At 45.3% G+C, this 16,383-nt stretch overlaps 1 protein-coding gene across 12 annotated transcripts in view; it reads right to left on the reverse strand.

Annotated features, from left to right (window-relative positions):
- Positions 1 to 895: 895 nt before the first annotated feature.
- Positions 896 to 16,383, reverse strand: part of fbrsl1 (fibrosin-like 1) — a 253,600-nt gene continuing 238,112 nt past the window's right edge. For 6 of the 12 annotated variants that reach the window (XM_029439308.1, XM_029439302.1, XM_029439301.1 and 3 more), the window contains 11 exons: positions 15,413 to 15,663; positions 10,793 to 10,843; positions 10,503 to 10,598; positions 8,772 to 8,843; positions 8,441 to 8,470; positions 8,060 to 8,131; positions 7,244 to 7,376; positions 6,375 to 6,458; positions 5,077 to 5,160; positions 4,015 to 4,285; positions 896 to 3,382 (listed from right to left, as the gene is read on the reverse strand). In XM_029439308.1, the coding sequence (XP_029295168.1) occupies positions 2,080 to 3,382; positions 4,015 to 4,285; positions 5,077 to 5,160; positions 6,375 to 6,458; positions 7,244 to 7,376; positions 8,060 to 8,131; positions 8,441 to 8,470; positions 8,772 to 8,843; positions 10,503 to 10,598; positions 10,793 to 10,843; positions 15,413 to 15,663 (2,447 nt within the window). In that variant the 3' untranslated portion in view covers positions 896 to 2,079. Of the gene's footprint in view, positions 3,383 to 4,014; positions 4,286 to 5,076; positions 5,161 to 6,374; positions 6,459 to 7,243; positions 7,377 to 8,059; positions 8,132 to 8,440; positions 8,471 to 8,771; positions 8,844 to 10,502; positions 10,599 to 10,792; positions 10,844 to 15,412; positions 15,664 to 15,818; positions 15,980 to 16,383 lie in introns of all 12 variants that reach the window. The other 6 variants (XM_029439298.1, XM_029439297.1, XM_029439307.1 and 3 more) reach the window with 6 other exon arrangements.

Consider the following 16,383-nt stretch of genomic DNA (forward strand, 5'->3'; position numbering starts at 1 on the left):
AGTGATTTAAGTCTTCCCAATATGCCAACCTCATTCTGGCAAACAGTCTTTTCAAGGAGCCCTTTTAAAAAAACCCTGCCGGAGAGTGTGAGACACAGGAGCGCCATTGATTTTCAATAACATCCCCTAATGACCTGGCCACGGTTAGATCCACGGTGTCATTATGGGCTGATACCATGGGACAGGATTGGTGGGTCTCCCGGCACACACTGCAGCGAGATGAGTAGTTGGGGCATTATCAGGATGAATTGGCCGTCTCTGGACAGGCGGCAAGCACAGCCGAGGTCTTGTCAATAACAGGACGGGGCGCCTCAAGGCTCCCTGCGCGGCCCACTCCAGCACGCCTTCCGGCCTCATTAGGAAAGCAGATAAGTGGTGTGCATGAGGAGAGGCGGTGTATGGAAAGAGAGAGGGGCCTCTCCTCCTCCATCCGATAGCCTGCCTCCCAGGCATTGCTCCTCTTAATGAGTCCAGACCGCGGGTCAATATGCGGCTGGGCTGCCAGTCAATACCGGTTACCTGCAACACAAACACTCAAAACCTGCTTTCATACAAAATCAATGTCCTATTAGTCCCTCCCTGTATTGCCTTGGCCCAATCTCATCGATCCCCTCTGAAGAGCTCTGCAGCCCATGTTTGACAGATTATGGTCAAATGATCTTATGGCATAGGCCACTCTGCCGGCCAAGTCTGTTGCCTTTATGATTTCAAAGTAATAGCTTGATATCAAATGAGCAAATACTCTAAATGCTGAAAACTGAGGCACAAGCATTATTGGCAAACCCATCAACCTCACATCAACATTCCCCACAGTAGGTTTGGCTTACAGACAAATTCAGTACATGTAGTCAGCACTGACAATGAGTGCCAGGATGAAGGACAAGCAACAAATATATGACATTAGGTCCAAACTTTATTCCGTACATTTTAAACCAAGAATGTTCATTTTCATTTTTTTGCACGCCTAAAACTCTACTTGTTTTGTATACAAGAGTCTAAGAAAAACAACTGCACAACACCACAAGGTTGACAGAGAAAGTCCTTTTGCCGCCCACTAAAAAGTGTCCTTCTTTTTTGTCTGGGGCTGGTCCAGTTTTTGACTTGGAAGTCTTTTAATAATTCCATCATTATTTATAAACATGTGTTAATCCAAGTTTCTCTCAGTGTCACCAGTACCGTCCGCTCCCTCCGGGTGATCTCTTCATTAGGGTGCTGTGTGCTGCTTTGCATAGATTGCAGATGATCCTTCTAGGCCCCCTTACAACACCCTGCTGTCATACTTCTCATCCATTGGCCAGGCTTGTCTGCTGCCATGATATCCAACAGGGAAGTGATCCCCCATGTTTCATTTCATTTAGTTTTTCTAGAAATGGTTAAAAAGACTAATAAATTTACACGGTAATTTTGCAGCGAAGGAATATCAACAAGTTATTTACATCAGTTTTCTTTACAGAGACTGAACAAAGACCTCATAATATATATTTATCTGCATATCTCAAAGGCAAAACAAATGAACAAAACAAATCGGTAATGCAACATTGTACATTGTCATCATTGAGGATATCCTGGTACCATGAGGTTAAATTACTGAAGGTTGAAACCAAATCCAGTCTTTACAGTGGGTCATAATGGATATGTCTCACAATCAACTGGGATAAATATTGTAAAAGGCGTGACTAATGCACAAAATACATAAAATTCATAGAAATGATATCTATACATGGAACAAGGATAGGAAATGTACAAACTCATTTCAGGACCTCTCTTTTCGCACAAAGCTGAAAAAGGTATTTGATTAATATATTAATAATTATCAAATATTTAAGTCGGATATAAACATACACATATATATGTTCTCTTTACCGACATTATTCAACCTTCAGTCCACTAAAAATAAAGTCATGGCATGTGCTTAATCAGCCTTACACACCTTTACTTTGTACAATCATACCCTTTCCCTTAGGAACTTTTGCTCTTTCCAAGTGAAGAGCAGTGCATTTTGTTCACAAGAAGAGTTCAGATTGGGGGGGTAGGGCTTGTGAGTGCATCTGGTAAGACTTTGTGCACTTTTCTAAGAAGCTACCGAGCCTCTACCTCTTTGGGGTTGCGAGATGGGGAGTAGTCCCTTGGGTCCTGGGTGTTGGTGAGGGGGGTAGTCCTCCTGGGGGAGACTGGTCTGGCACTGCCAGCTGACACGAGCGGAGGGGGCGCACTGAGTGCAGCAGTAGGGGGCGTTCTGTTCATAGGGCCGTTGTGTCCTGTAGAGGGACTGAGTCTAGGGTAGGGCATGCCACCTAGGTGGGGCATAAAAGGGGGCATGTGTGGTAGATGGCCCTCCATGGGGGACTGGTGCAGTTGATGGAGGCGTGCTCTGTCCAGCTCCTCCCTCAGGTGGATCCGCTCTCGCTCCTCAGCCTGCTGTCTCATCCGCTCGTGCTCCCTGCGCACCTCCAACAGGTGCTCGTGGTGAGAGTAGTCATGAGCCTCCCTTTCGCGGTAAGCTCGTTCCTGTTCGTACACACTGGGGAAGCGATGTCCTTGCTCGGCCCTGAGCTGGAAGTCCATGCGCCGTTGCAGGTCCAGACTGCGGTAAGCCTCTCGAAGTGGGTCCCAAGGGAAGGCCTGGTGGGGCAGGCGTTCTCTTCCTGCCAGAGGGCTCACTCCCATGAAGGGAGCCATGCGCGCCCGGTCTAGCACATTAAGGCTGCCCATCTGAGGCATGGCACTCATGGAAAGGGGCAGAGAGTGTGCCATGGGGACACCGTGCAGGCCAGGTGCTGGAATGTCACTGCAACGTTGTGAGGAAAGAGGGGCCTGGTGGGACAATGGCGGGTGGTGGTGGTGGGGGTTCATAGGCTGGTTGATTTGAGCAGGGAGAGCTTGGGCTGGTGGGTGGGGAGCGGGCTCGGAACTCACCAACATGACCTCCTGCTCCTCCTTCCTCTCCTCCTTAATCTTCATGTCATTTTTCACCTTGTGGAGGAGCTCTGCAGGTGATGGCTCTTTCCTCTCGCTGTCCTTGAGCGTCGGCGGGGGCCCACCTGCCATCTTCATGCCCTGCTCATTGATCACTGCCTTGGAGTACGGGGAAGGAGAACGTTGAACGGGTTTGATGGAGTCTTCGGAGGATCTCCTCTCTAGCATCTCCTTGCCAGGCGAGCGACTCTCCTTCACCTTCACGTCACCGAGCGTGGAAGACTCTCTGTGGCGCTCCAGCAGCTCCTTCTCTGCCTCCCGGACCCGATCTACACTGCCACTGTGATGTCGACCCGAGTCACAGGAGTTCTGGCTGTTTGAGCGAATCAGGCTGCTGATCTGGTAGCTGACCGGTGCGGAGGCCGGAGATGAGCGGTTGGAGTGGCGATTGCGATCCACAGAATCCCTGTAATGACATATTGAATTTAGAAATGACAATAAAATATGGTTCAGTATCGTCTTCCTCTGACGATGTTTACTGCCTTTAAATTGGACAGTAAACCATCCGTTTCGCTAGAATAAGAACATAAGAAGATCTTCTCTCAGAGCCGCTTGTGACCTGTTTGATATGTTTCTCTATTTCTTTGTTGGATCCATGAATTTAATTTATTTCAGTTTCCACGGATACGGCTAATGGACTGGAGTATTGTCTTACTTTCTTCTTTTGTCTTTGACAGTACATCTTTCAATCTCCAGAGAATATTTGGGTGATTAAAGTGTTTTCGTTTTGCCCAAACATAATTTATTCTTTAATATGCTAATGCTAGCTGAGCGGGATCATTAATGTGACCAAGTCTTCAGAGTTGTGATCATGTATTAGAGCACTTATGAGAATAGTGTATGAAAATACATGTCCCTTACATTTGTTGTATAGAAGATGATCAGCTTTGTTACCTTCTTGCAGGATCACATAATGATTCAGATTAAATGTTGTATTATGATGCATGCAAACATATATAGTAACTTACATGAATGAATAACCTTATATCCTCCAAATAATACCCAAGAAGTGCATATTTACATCTGCATCACACTCACCTGTCTTTATCCTTCTCCTCTTTACCGTTGGACGAGTCTCTTTTCTCTCTTTCCCTCTCCCTTTCTCTTTCTCTTTCCCGTTCTCTCTCTCGCTCTCTCTCATGGCTGTTGGCTGAGCTGCTTCTCTCAGCATCTGCGGTTTTGGGCCACTGTGGCGGGGTGGGGAAAGATGGCGGGGTGCGTCGAAGTCTGTTCCAGGTGTCGTGGTGGGGGCTGCCAAACGTGGGCAGTCCTCCTGGCCCCTCCTTGGTGCCAAACATGCTGTTGGACCCTGGAGGGAAGGGAGAGACAGGCGTGGGACCCACTGTAAGTTAATTGGGCACAAAACCTTCTTGAGGACACATAAGATGAGAAAGACTCAACAACAAAAGCTGCTTTTGTCTTTGTCTCTGGAGGTTCTCTCACTGAATCTGTTTGAAAGAGTTAGAGGTTAATGCCCCCCCCTCCCCCCCGCCCAGAGAAAAAAACTCTACTCATTTGCTTTGGGACTAAAGGCCCCCCCCCCCTCGCTTTTTTTGAACTGGATGAACAGGGGAGACTCACTTGCCCTGTGGAGTTGAGAGGCTGTGAAAAGCCAAGGGAGACCTTAGCATTCCACAGCATGTCTATTCCAATCACATCCATTTTCACAACAGGGTGACCGATTTGGCACACAAAAATAGGAGGGATGAAGAGAAAGAGAGAAAGCCGCAGAGAGAATGATGCAAGGGGAAACGAGAAAGCCCTCCATGGCGGTGCAGAAGGCGCTTGTCAAATAATTAATAGATGAATTGCCACCAAACAGCGGACCTGAGAGAGCCTGTTGGCAGCATTGCAGCCAGATTAAAGATAGATGGTTGGTGGATGAAGTGGAGGCAGGGCGGAGGTTTGCTGCGCTGCCTTGTTGGGGCTCCCTGAGCTTGGGCTGTTTTGACACAGAAACTAGAGCTAAGTGTTTTGATTTTTTTCCTCCCCTCCTGGCTCTCCCTGTGGTCTAACGCTGTCCTGCACTGTTCTGTTACTGGCCACAGGGGCCAGATTGAAAGGGGGAGCGGTGGAGGAGGAGAGGGGGCCAGCGCTTACCAAGCGAGGGGTTGCCTAATCCTCCGAAGGCACTGCTTGAAAGGTTGCCGAGGCCGCCATAGGAACTGGAGCGACTGAAAGGATCTGTAAAATGCCAAACAGGGATTAGCAAAAGGGGGGGGGGGGGCTGGCTGGCGGTGCTCACCCCAACACCAGCCCATTCCACTCGGCTTTTCTCTTACAAGCGAGCTGTGTTTTTTAGCGCTGCCACCCTAGCTCTCTGACTAGTAATCCTGCAGTAGCCAGGTCGCCTGGATGCTGGATTCACTGCCACTAACTGGAGTGGAGTGTCCCTGACCCTGCTGGGGCTCGTGGAAGAGCACTGCCTGATGGGGGAAATTACTTTTGAGTTGTTGCAGCTGAGCTGAAAATAGACAATAGTGGTAGGACAGGGGATTTAGAAGCTGTTAAAATTAGTCTAGACAGACCACAATGATTTAATTGAGGAACCGGTGTCTGATGGGCTCCACTGACGCAGACTAGAGCCTCCAAATTTATAGGACTAACACACACATTTACCCTGAGAAGTCAGGGAACAACATTCATCAACTGATAATTTGCAGTCCCATTTTAATTCAGCAAAAATCCATCAGGAAATGCAGAATTTATCAACAGATTAGGGTTTAACGATTTCCAGCTCTGGGGCTTGTTAATATATTAGAAAAGACAACAATTAAGAAATCTCCTCTGCCTCACACATGAATTCCCCAGACAGGAACATTTTGTTTGCTAAATCTTCCTCCTCAGTGCACCATGTATTCATAAGCACAAAATGGATTGACTCAAGGGCTTAATCCATGAAATCAACTTGCCACTCTGAACCAAAACAGTGTCTCAGATAGAATGGTGGAAAATAAATGAATGCATAAAAAAAGACTAAATGGACAAATAAATCCAACAACATTAACTACCCTCCATTACTCCTAAGAATTACTTTGCAAGCAAATAGAAAATAGTGTCTTTAGTTTGTGCAAACTCATGAGGGAGACTGCATACTAGGCTAGCTAAGTCTTTTTAATGAACCCAGACAGAGTTATTTAAGGCTGTGTTATGAATCATACTGTCTGAATATATGATGCTACACTCCCTATTACTATAAGTGCTGCAGCCAACTGACTACAGTGGCCAACTGGACTCCATATGAATCTTACAATGAATTTGAGATTGAAAACTAGAAATATTTAGGCTTAAGATTTCACCCTGATGTCTTGTGATGTGTTAAAAACATGAGTGTGAGAGAGAGACGGAGAGAAAGAGGAGAGAAATGTATTAAAAAATTTAAACAGGGGGTTACTTACACTTACCTGCCAAATGGCTAGGAGGCAGGAAGCCACTGGGGTGGGGGACATGGCCGTACGGAGAGGAAGCGGGGTGGCCGGGGCCTATCAGAGCAGAGAGGACATAACAGTGTTATTATTATCCAATCAGACAGCTATACATTCTCTAACGAGCCGTGCAGGAAAACTAACTCATTCTGCAACAAAAACGATCACAATCCTGACCCCTGTGATTAACATGGAGACAATACTAACGAGTATTGTTCTGCAACAGCTTCACAAACTTGTTGAATGTACATGCAAGATAGAGGATGGCAGATTAGTGCCATTGAGCTAATTAGCCATTGATATTCAGCTTTTATTGCAGCTGTTTGTGTACGTCTATTGTAGCTTATTGGGGTCATTCTCTGACTGTGCAACAAGCTGGCCTCTTTCACACAGCACTGTTACCATTACCCATATTCCATGAATTGTTAATGAAAGAACCAATTACAGCAGTGCCTCTGACACACCACTGCATAATTACCAGGCAAAGGCCGTTCGCCTCCCTGTTGCCCTCCAACGCAGGGCAAATCAGTCAATTACCTCACCGAGAGTCATCCATATTCATAGACATATCTGACTCCCTTTACTGGCAAAACATTTGCTACAAAAGCACTATAATTAAGTGAACATTACATGAGAGGAGAGAAAAAAAGAAACCCTGATGCTATTTCATTACAGTGGAGAAGGAATCATTTCGACATGCGGCTATGAATGCTCATTTGCATAAAGACAGAAATGGCGTTGGAAGGCTTTGAAAAAAAGGGATAATTTGAGTGCTTTGAATAATTTGTCTTGGAAGGTGCAGTTCATCACCCTGCATTGGATACTAGGGAGACCCTACTGACCCGTGGAAGAGAAGAGGGGTCGTGCCAGGTCATGAGGGTACGGAAACCCTGGGAAAACTCCTGGAGCTGGGGGTCGACTGAACAGGTCCAGCTTCCCATTCATGTCTATTTTGTGAGGATCCAGCTGCATTTGCTATAGCCGAGAGAGGCAGAGAGAAGGAGAGGGACACAAACAAAGAAAAATGAGGTCGATAGACAACAGTGCCACACATTTCCAACGACTTTTATCCTCGGCTACACTGGGTGAGAGATCAGAGGAAGACAGATACATCAACAATGGCTTCATGTCTCCAATTCTGGCCCACTGTTTTATAACAAATTGATCACCACCGGGCCAGAGGCATTAGCAGAGGATCTCCATGGCAAGGCCACACCATCCTCCACACAAATATTTTTGTCTGTTTGTTCAAATCGTCAATACAACTATAACTTCAACTGTCTGAGTGCTATAAATGTGGCACGTTCTGTTTAGGTGGAGTGAGCCATGCACAGAGCCTTTACTTCTGCTTCAGAAGGGTAACCTTCTTACTGTACTGTTGAGAATGTGTTGTCTTACAAAACACTTAACAATAGGAGACACCATTTTTGTTGGATTATGTATTATATTTAACTTTAAAAGCATTCTGTTCATTCAAAAAAATAATCTTTTCCCACCCAGATGGTCTTTCTGAACCCAGTAACACGATTATAGATTATCTTACAGGTAAAGATCCAACTATGACATGATCATCCCTACTTATTCCATTACCAATATAGTGTATCTGGTTTTACATGACAGCAAGATTCCTGAAAGACATCGTTATCCGTGTCACGCACCTTCATTTTCTGCTGGTGGTGGTAGATCTGCCATGCGATCTGGACATGCACTGCGCACCACTTGCCAGGTTTCTAAAAATTTAGAGAGAAACTGAGGTTAGCCTGCTGGCTTTGATATAGGGAGCTAAAAATGGATTCTGGCATTGAGATTTTCTGGCCAAACTACAAAGTGGGAACTCATCAGAATTTTCAACCAGGCAACGGATTAAGAAAATCTAACCCTGACTTCAGCCCAATGAGACCTCAAAGCTATCCTTAAATGCAGCCAAAACCCTGAATTTCCTTGATCAAGAGTTGTTGAAGAATTTGCAGTTTTAGACTTTGTGGCCTGGCCAGAGAGATGAATCATTTTAACAAAAGATGGACAAGGCACCCACTTACCCTAACAGATGTCCTGTATGGATCTGTTATCTGTATGGATAAATGGACAATCATTACCATAAACAACACATGTAAAAAGCCAAAATGTGCAGTTCTGCAGGCGTGTTGGGAGGCTCATTTCAAGTCGTGACTTCCAAGCACCTTGTTTAAATGTGTCCACAGAGATGCACGAGTAGAAATACCTTGTCTCAAAAAGATGTAAATGCAAATAGATGCATTGACATTTCTCTGAGACACACACTGTATGTACGGCACACACATGTGTGGCTTTCCCCAGAAGACAACAGAGGAGGAGCAGACTGGTTCTGGATGCTACCGGCCGGATGCTTACCCGTGGATCCTTCTGTAGAAGTGTGTGGGGTACTCCTCCAGGACGTCCCGCAATGTCGATGGAATTAGATGCCTGGCAGAAAGAGAGACAAAGGGAAGGAGAAGCACGGTGATCAACCAGATCTACGATAGCTAAAACATTTATGCATCAGATAGAGGACAGCACACTGTATACTACGGCAAACACATGTAATTATCTTAGAATAATATTATATTTGAAGCTTCTATTGAGGTTTTCGAATGTCTGTCGCCATATATTATGACATAATCACCCTAGTTTTTTTTTTAATCCTCAAAACAAATCTTCAATTTAGGCTAAACGCCAACAAATATGGATTGAAGCAGAATATCTCATGAGATAAAAACAGGTTGAGATTTCTAGAAATGATTACATCTCCTTTTTTTCAATACATTTGACTTTTTGACTTTACAACACAAATGCAGCCGCCGCCGGAATCTATTCTACTGATAGTATAATACTAATCATATTAGTGTAGCCTCATCTATATCTGCACTGTGCAGAATGTTTAATGAGAATGTTATGAATGAATCTTCAAACTGTTCTGTTCAGCCCTCACAGACACACAGAACTTCTAATCTGGAAACTCTGGAGAAGATCCTGGAGCTATAGTGATGCTAGCGTCACTCTAACCTTATATCCTCTTTCAGTAGCACTATAGCGCACTAATCCTCGGCGACTGCTACTGTATGGCTGACGTCAGTAGATAAAACTGTGATGATGCTGCAGGCGCTGAGCCGTGCCAGAGTAACACATCTCTGATCTCTCCCATCTCCTCTCTAAGTCTTTGGAGCGCAAGTGCCTAGATCAGCCTTATTAATCCATCCCGACATCAGGGATAGGAAGATCCTGCAGGGTGACCCGGGTCACCAGCACACCCCCACAAACAAACATACATCCCAAGCCCCCCCCCCCCCTCCCTTCTCTCCAAGCTCCTCTCCAAGAATACTTAGCAGGGGCTTTCGACATATAAGACTGTTCCTTGAACCATCTGGAGGGGCCTTCGACAAAAGGGCCCCTCCATGAGAGAGCCCCCTGGGAATAGGGCCAGCGGATTTAGGCCAGCTTTGATTGGTGGCTTACACCGGGTCACAGCCGCTGGGCATCTGCCAGACAGACTTGCACCCTCCTACCCCACCCCGTCCCTTACATCCCCACCGCCTCTGCATCTTCTCTCCTTTGCTCTCCTAAACAGACACATATCGCTTTCTCATCTTTGGCACGGCCTGTCTCGGGTGAGCACGCCGCTCTGACCCTGGTTCAGGTCCAGTCAAGTCTGACGGAGTATTATAGATGGATTTGTGGATTTAAATGGGATGGGGTGAGATTTATTAGAATCCTGTTTCACATCTTTGGTGTACAAAGCTCTGCTGCTTTTCTCACTCAAGACACAGCAGAAGGATTTTAATGTGCTGTACCGACACTTCCTTTTACTTCTTATTTCCTCTACAGATATAACCTTCAAACATTTTCTTTTACACTCACATATATCTGACACTCATATATAGTGATGCCTTAGTGATGGTGAGTGTGTGTAACCACTCTTTACATACAGTAGTGCACTTAAACTGGACTCTACTTGACTGCATGTAATTCAATAAAGAATACAAAAACTAACATTATTATCATTTTAAATAAATCATTTAATGTTCAGTAAGTGAGTGTTTGAATTGTGTACAAGCTGTGGGCTGAGGGTGGGGATGTGGGGCTGACCTTGGGCTGGAAGGCTCCTTGCAGCGAGCTGAAGGGTCCTGAGTGTGGGAGCAGCGGGGGCATGCCTGGCATGGTGGGGGGATAGGAGGGGAAGTACTGGGGAGAAAAGAGGAGGATGGGAGATACAAACAGACAAAAGACTAAATCATACAGGACTCAAACATATGCACACACAACACAATAACCACGGCCGCAATAGATGCGCTCGTGGTAACATTCAAATATGTCAAATATTTGATTTGCCAAATGCAAATAAAACATTTAAATTAGGAAGACAAAAATAAACTTACATTTGAATGTCTGATGAATGGATTGTCCAGTTTGGGGGTGTATTTGTCGAACTGAAAGAAATGAGAGAGAAAAGAATTAGGAAACAAAATCCTTCACGTTGAAGTCTTCTTTAATAATAATGTTTCATTATTTTACAAATCACAAAAACAAAACACATGATGAACATCTGTAAGTGGTAATAAGCAGGGTTTTGATCCAGAATAATAAGCCCCGGAGTAAAGCAGCTGGCTTGCACCGGTCATGGGTTTACTTAAACTGCATGGTCAGATAGGCAATTAAATTACTAACAATACGAGCGCTTTAGCAGACTGCCAAGATGAAGACAGCCTGCATGATTTTCCAATTGAGCATACAGAGGTTGGGCGTGGAGGCCCGGCTTAAGGAATCAGACCATTTTAAAACCAGTTGTTTCTATTCACTGGAAAATTTGTAGAAATGTGAATCTAATTGCTTTTGACTGCCACGTTTCTTTTTTACAGCGAGGGGAGTATGTTGAGACATACAGCTTGTTTTGGGTGTTAGAAAAGCAGACTTCAAAATCAAAACTTTGTTTAAGAAATACAGGCCAATCCCGTGTGCACAAAAGAAAGTAATTCAAACTGAGTCACGTAAAAGACGTTGGCAATAGTTCGGAGCTTATTCAGGACGTATCAGCATGAAGAGCTTATATGTACCAGAATAATCGCAATTGGAATTTGGCGTATAAGAACTATGTCGTAGTATGAACATTTTTTCCTGATCATGTCCTGAACACATGGGAATCTAGTCAGTAAGCTGGAAAGCAGCGGCGGGGGGGGAGAGAAGGGAGAATGTTGCCCTCATGAATGAATGGGGACTTTGTACGTCTGTTCGCAAGCCAATACTGGCTCTTTATTTTGAAACAGGCTAATTACAAGTGACAGTAACTTATTCCTGTTTCGCAAATACACAAACCATTTGCAGGTACTTTTTGCGAGTGTTTTCACGAAGCTCTCTTGGCAGGCGCAGATGTTTTGGGTTTACATAAAACAGGAAAATGAGTGGGTATGAATCAGTGTTTCTGTGTGCGCGTGTGCAGCGACACGGGTGGTTAAAAGGGGGCGGGGGGAGGGAGGCGCGCAGGGTTTGGGTCAGGGGCCCTCTGGTGAAGCAGGGCCATTCACATCTGCACACAAAATGGCTGCAGCGTGAGCGCTGGTGTCGGCGGCCCTGTTTGTGGGCGATAATGGGCCCAAATCAAAGACAGACAGCCTGCTGAGAGGAAACGCCGAGCCAGCTTCCGAGCTCATTAAACAGCTCCTCTGCATTTCTGAAGGCGCGGCGTGTTTAATGTCTGACACTGGGAGAGGGATTTTGGTCGCTTTATGGTCTAGTAAAAAAAAAAAAAGGAAAACAAAAAACCTTGCCCTCGTAATTTATGGTTTCTGTCACAGTTTTATAGTAAACAGCTTTGGCAAATTAAAGTTTAATATTTCATCTTACAATAATTAAAGATATTCCTTGTCCAGAGACATGGCAGGGGCAAGGGTGCGGAGTAGGAAAGACACAAGCCAGCTGCTCGAGGGCATTGAACAATAAACCAAAATAGAGGCTTCGTAATTTCAATAATTACAGCCATTAGTCATTACACTGTTATATAGTGAAATGACATGGGGCATCTAGAGAGCAGGAGAAACAAGAGAGGGAGGGAGGGAGGGAGGGAGAGGGAGAGGGAGAGAGAGACAGGGAGAGACAGAGAGAGAGAGAGAGAGAGAGATAGAGAGAGAGAGAGAGAGACAGAGAGAGAGAGTAGAGAGAGAGAAGAGAGAGAGATAGAGAGAGAGAGAACAGAGAGAGAGAAGAAGATATGAAAAAGAGAGAGGGAGAGGGAGGTAGTCGGTAGTTTGAGTTCTCCTTTTCTACTCTAACATAGCTATCTCTATTGCTTTCTTTCTTTGCTTACATCTCCTTTTCCTTTCTTCTTTCTTTCCTCACCCCTTCTCTAGGTATCTCTTATCTCTTCTCTCATTCTCTCTCTCTCTCTCTCTCTCCCCTCTCTCTCTCTCTTTCTCTTTCGTCTCTCCCCCCCTCTCTCTTTCCCCAATCTCTCTCAGGGGAGGAGGGAGGGAGGGACGCGAGCGATAGAGAGGGAGAGAGACAGAGAGAAGGGAGAGAGAGAAAGAGAGAGAGGAGAGAGAGAGAGAGAGGGAGAGGGAGATACAGAGAGAGTTGAACCATAGAGAGGGAGGGATGGTATGGAGTGAGCGAGACCGAGAGAGACACATAGATATAGATAGAGATATATCTCTCTATACTATAGAGAGGATGGTATATATACATAGATCGCTAGACATCTAGATATATACCATCTCTACCTATCTTATAATAGTATTATGTCTAGCTAATATCTCTACTTCTATCTATCCAGATATACTCTGTCTCTATTTATATACATCCAACTCTCTCTTTCCCCCAGATCTATATTTCGTTTTGTTCTTATTTTTTTTTCTTTTTTTCTTTCTTTCTCGCTCCCTATCTCCTACCTCTCACTCATCTATATCTCTATCTCTCATCTCTATCTCTCTGTCGCTTCTCTCTCATCCCTTCTCTATCTCCCTCTCTCATATTCCCTCTCTCCCAGAGAGAGGACAGAGACAGAGAGAGAGACATAGAGACAAGAGAAGAGAGAGAGACAGAGAGACAAGAGAGAAACGAGAGAGAGAGACAGAAGACAGATGAGACAGAGAGAGGGGGTAAGTTAGAGAGGTTGGGGAGGAGACACAAATCGATTAGAGACAGCGATAGAAAGAGAGAGATAGACATAGTCCTATAGAGATAGATTCATATACGGACTACATCCTCTTAGTTATCAGAGATACATCTAGATACAGATATACCTATCAGATAGACTCAGAGAGGGAAGAGATAGCTCTGAGAGAGATCGAGAGAGAGAGATAGAGATAGGAGAAACCAAGAGAGAGAGAGAGAGAGAGAGGAGAACACCACAAATAAAAAAAACCTTCAAAAAAAAAAAAAACAAAACAGCAGCATTTCTTCAGAAACACAGCGAGGTTACTGAGCGGAGGAAGGGGGGGGGGGAGGGGGGGAGGCAAAAGTTAAGTAATAACACAGTTTCAATTAAAAAGGAAAAAAACAGCAGAAGACATTAATGGCGTTCTCAAAATCCCATGGTAACAACTTAACAAGAGACGGAGGGAGGTGGTGTGTACATCATGGGCTACATAATGCCAGCATTAGTGAGATGAGGGAAATCGCCTCTTTCATCTTCAAAGCGAGGGGGGGGGGGGGGTACTGTATATAATTCCTACCATGTCAGGAATGAACAGCAGACCAGATAACGGCATGTGTGTTGGCTGGAGAACGGTCTAAACGGTCTCTATACTTATCTGTGCCATAAATACCAGAGCTTTGATTTCTAATGAACAGGATGGAGGTAATCTTGCAGCGGGGGCCTTAATGGGACCGCAGCCTGTTAATCAGAGGTCATGACATGATGGATTAGATCCATTAGACTAATGCCAAAAAGTTACGAATGGAGGCCCCGTCTGAATCGACTGTCAGACATCGCTGTGCATTTGAAATGATGGATGAATAGTCATAACCTTTTTTCCTCTGTACTAATCTGAGAGCTGCCAGTGTTTGACCCCCCCCCCCTGCCCCGCCCTCTGCCAGACTTGATGGCAGTCAAAGCACAGAAGCAATTACAAACATTATCAAAACAGTTTTTCAGTGATGTCATCCCCCCTTTATCCACAATGAGGTCACCGACTGCAAGGCTTTGAATTTGTCATCTGCAAATATGGCTGCCATTGAGTTGTGCGCACATGTACAGACGTGGCAAGTAACTTTCACACAAACACACGAGTCTGCAGGAATGCATTCACACGTCGACGCTGCCTTTGTTTCTCCTTGTGAACAAGAACATGAAAACATTTCAAACATTGTCCATGTGCAAACAATTAAAATGCCTGCCTTCAGGATATTGGTAACAGTTTAAAGGAGATTGAAAATGAAATGTGTCCTGTTTGACACGCCATGAATCAGAAGAGGGCCTCTATGAAAAGTAATGCGTAGTGGGAATGTACATTTTAGAATATATGTCCACTTTGGATAAAGAAGTTGCAAAGCATGGAAGTATTTATGTGCCTGGTCGGGTTTGACCAACCTGAGCAGCAACTAGCTGCTAGCGGCTAGCGGCTAGCAACTAGCTGCTAGTTGCTAACACGTATGTGCACAAACTAAAAGAGCTGCTAGTGTGTGTGAGTGTGTGAGTGTGTGAGTGTGTGTGAGTGTGTGAGTGTGTGTGAGTGTGTGTCAAGGGAGGTGGCAGCCAGTGGGTAATATCTACCCAGCATTTTTCCTTATTAGAGTGGAACAGATGTGATGCTTCCAGCTTCTCATCAGCTCTCAGACTTGAGCAGCAGGACAGTATGCAAAAATCAAAGAGCAAATTTCAGTGTCCTATTTTTTCTTAAGGTGGGGGGGGGTGGGGGGGTTCCTACAGCTACGGGACATATTTGGTGAATTTTAGGATAAAGAAAAAAAAGGTAGGAACTGATTGAAGAGGAGATTGGGAGAGGTGACAGGTGGGCGGGCGGGAAGTTACGGGAGCTTTTATTTATTGTTTTACTTATCCTCACATTTCTGGCCTGGGTACGCACCATGGGGGGTGCGGTGGGCGGGGTGAGGTTGGCGGCCGGGGGCAGACTGGTGGGGAAGGGCGTGAAGGTGTGCTGGTGGGTGTGTTGGTGCTGGTGCATGTGCTGATGTTGGTGAAACTCGGCCCTCAGGAGCGACACGGGGGCCAGCGGTGAGGCGGACGGCCCCCGGCCCCGCTCTGAACTCTGAACCAGGAAGCGGTTGTTCAGCTCTTGCCTCAGGAGGTCATGCTCTGTAAGAAAGGAGAGCGAGGAAAACCAAAACCAAAAAAAAACCAAAAGAAAATAAAAAGGGGTGGGGAGAGGGAAGGGGGGGACACAAGAAAAAAAAGGCACGGGCGCCCAGTCAGTCTTCACAACAAGGGTAGAAGAGAAGAGAAATAGTCACCTGGCATTCTCTGTTTCTCCAGCTCATGCTGTGAGGGTTTTCTACGTGGGGACTCATTGGTGGTGGTAAGAGAGTTGCCTGTGACAATGTGCCAATCAGAATCCCCGAATGAGGCTGGCAATACATGATTGGTTGGTTGAATGATATCAACAGGCTGGTATCTAAAGACAAGAGAGAACCAAGAGTCATCCCAGCAGAAAACACACACACACACACACACACACACACACACACACACACACACACACACACACACACACACACACACACACACACACACTCTTACCCTCTATTAGAAAGTGGCATATTTATTACATATTTTGGAGACACACATCATTGCTGGAGATAGTGCTTTCCTTCTATTGCAGCATGAAATTGCTTGTTTTGGTGAAATTGTTAAACATATTATCAAATCATTACAAATCACATATTTTTGGCGAGCGAAAACATAATTCTGATTGTACAGGGGGCATCATATTGCAGACTGAGTGCACCATTCTTCAACTGGTGACGGGTAAAGTAGTGCTTTCAGATGTCTGCAGCTATGATGATTGTCCAGTTGCTC

Source organism: Cottoperca gobio, chromosome 9 (assembly GCF_900634415.1).
Source record: "Cottoperca gobio chromosome 9, fCotGob3.1, whole genome shotgun sequence".
Classification (NCBI taxonomy): Eukaryota; Metazoa; Chordata; class Actinopteri; order Perciformes; family Bovichtidae; genus Cottoperca; species Cottoperca gobio.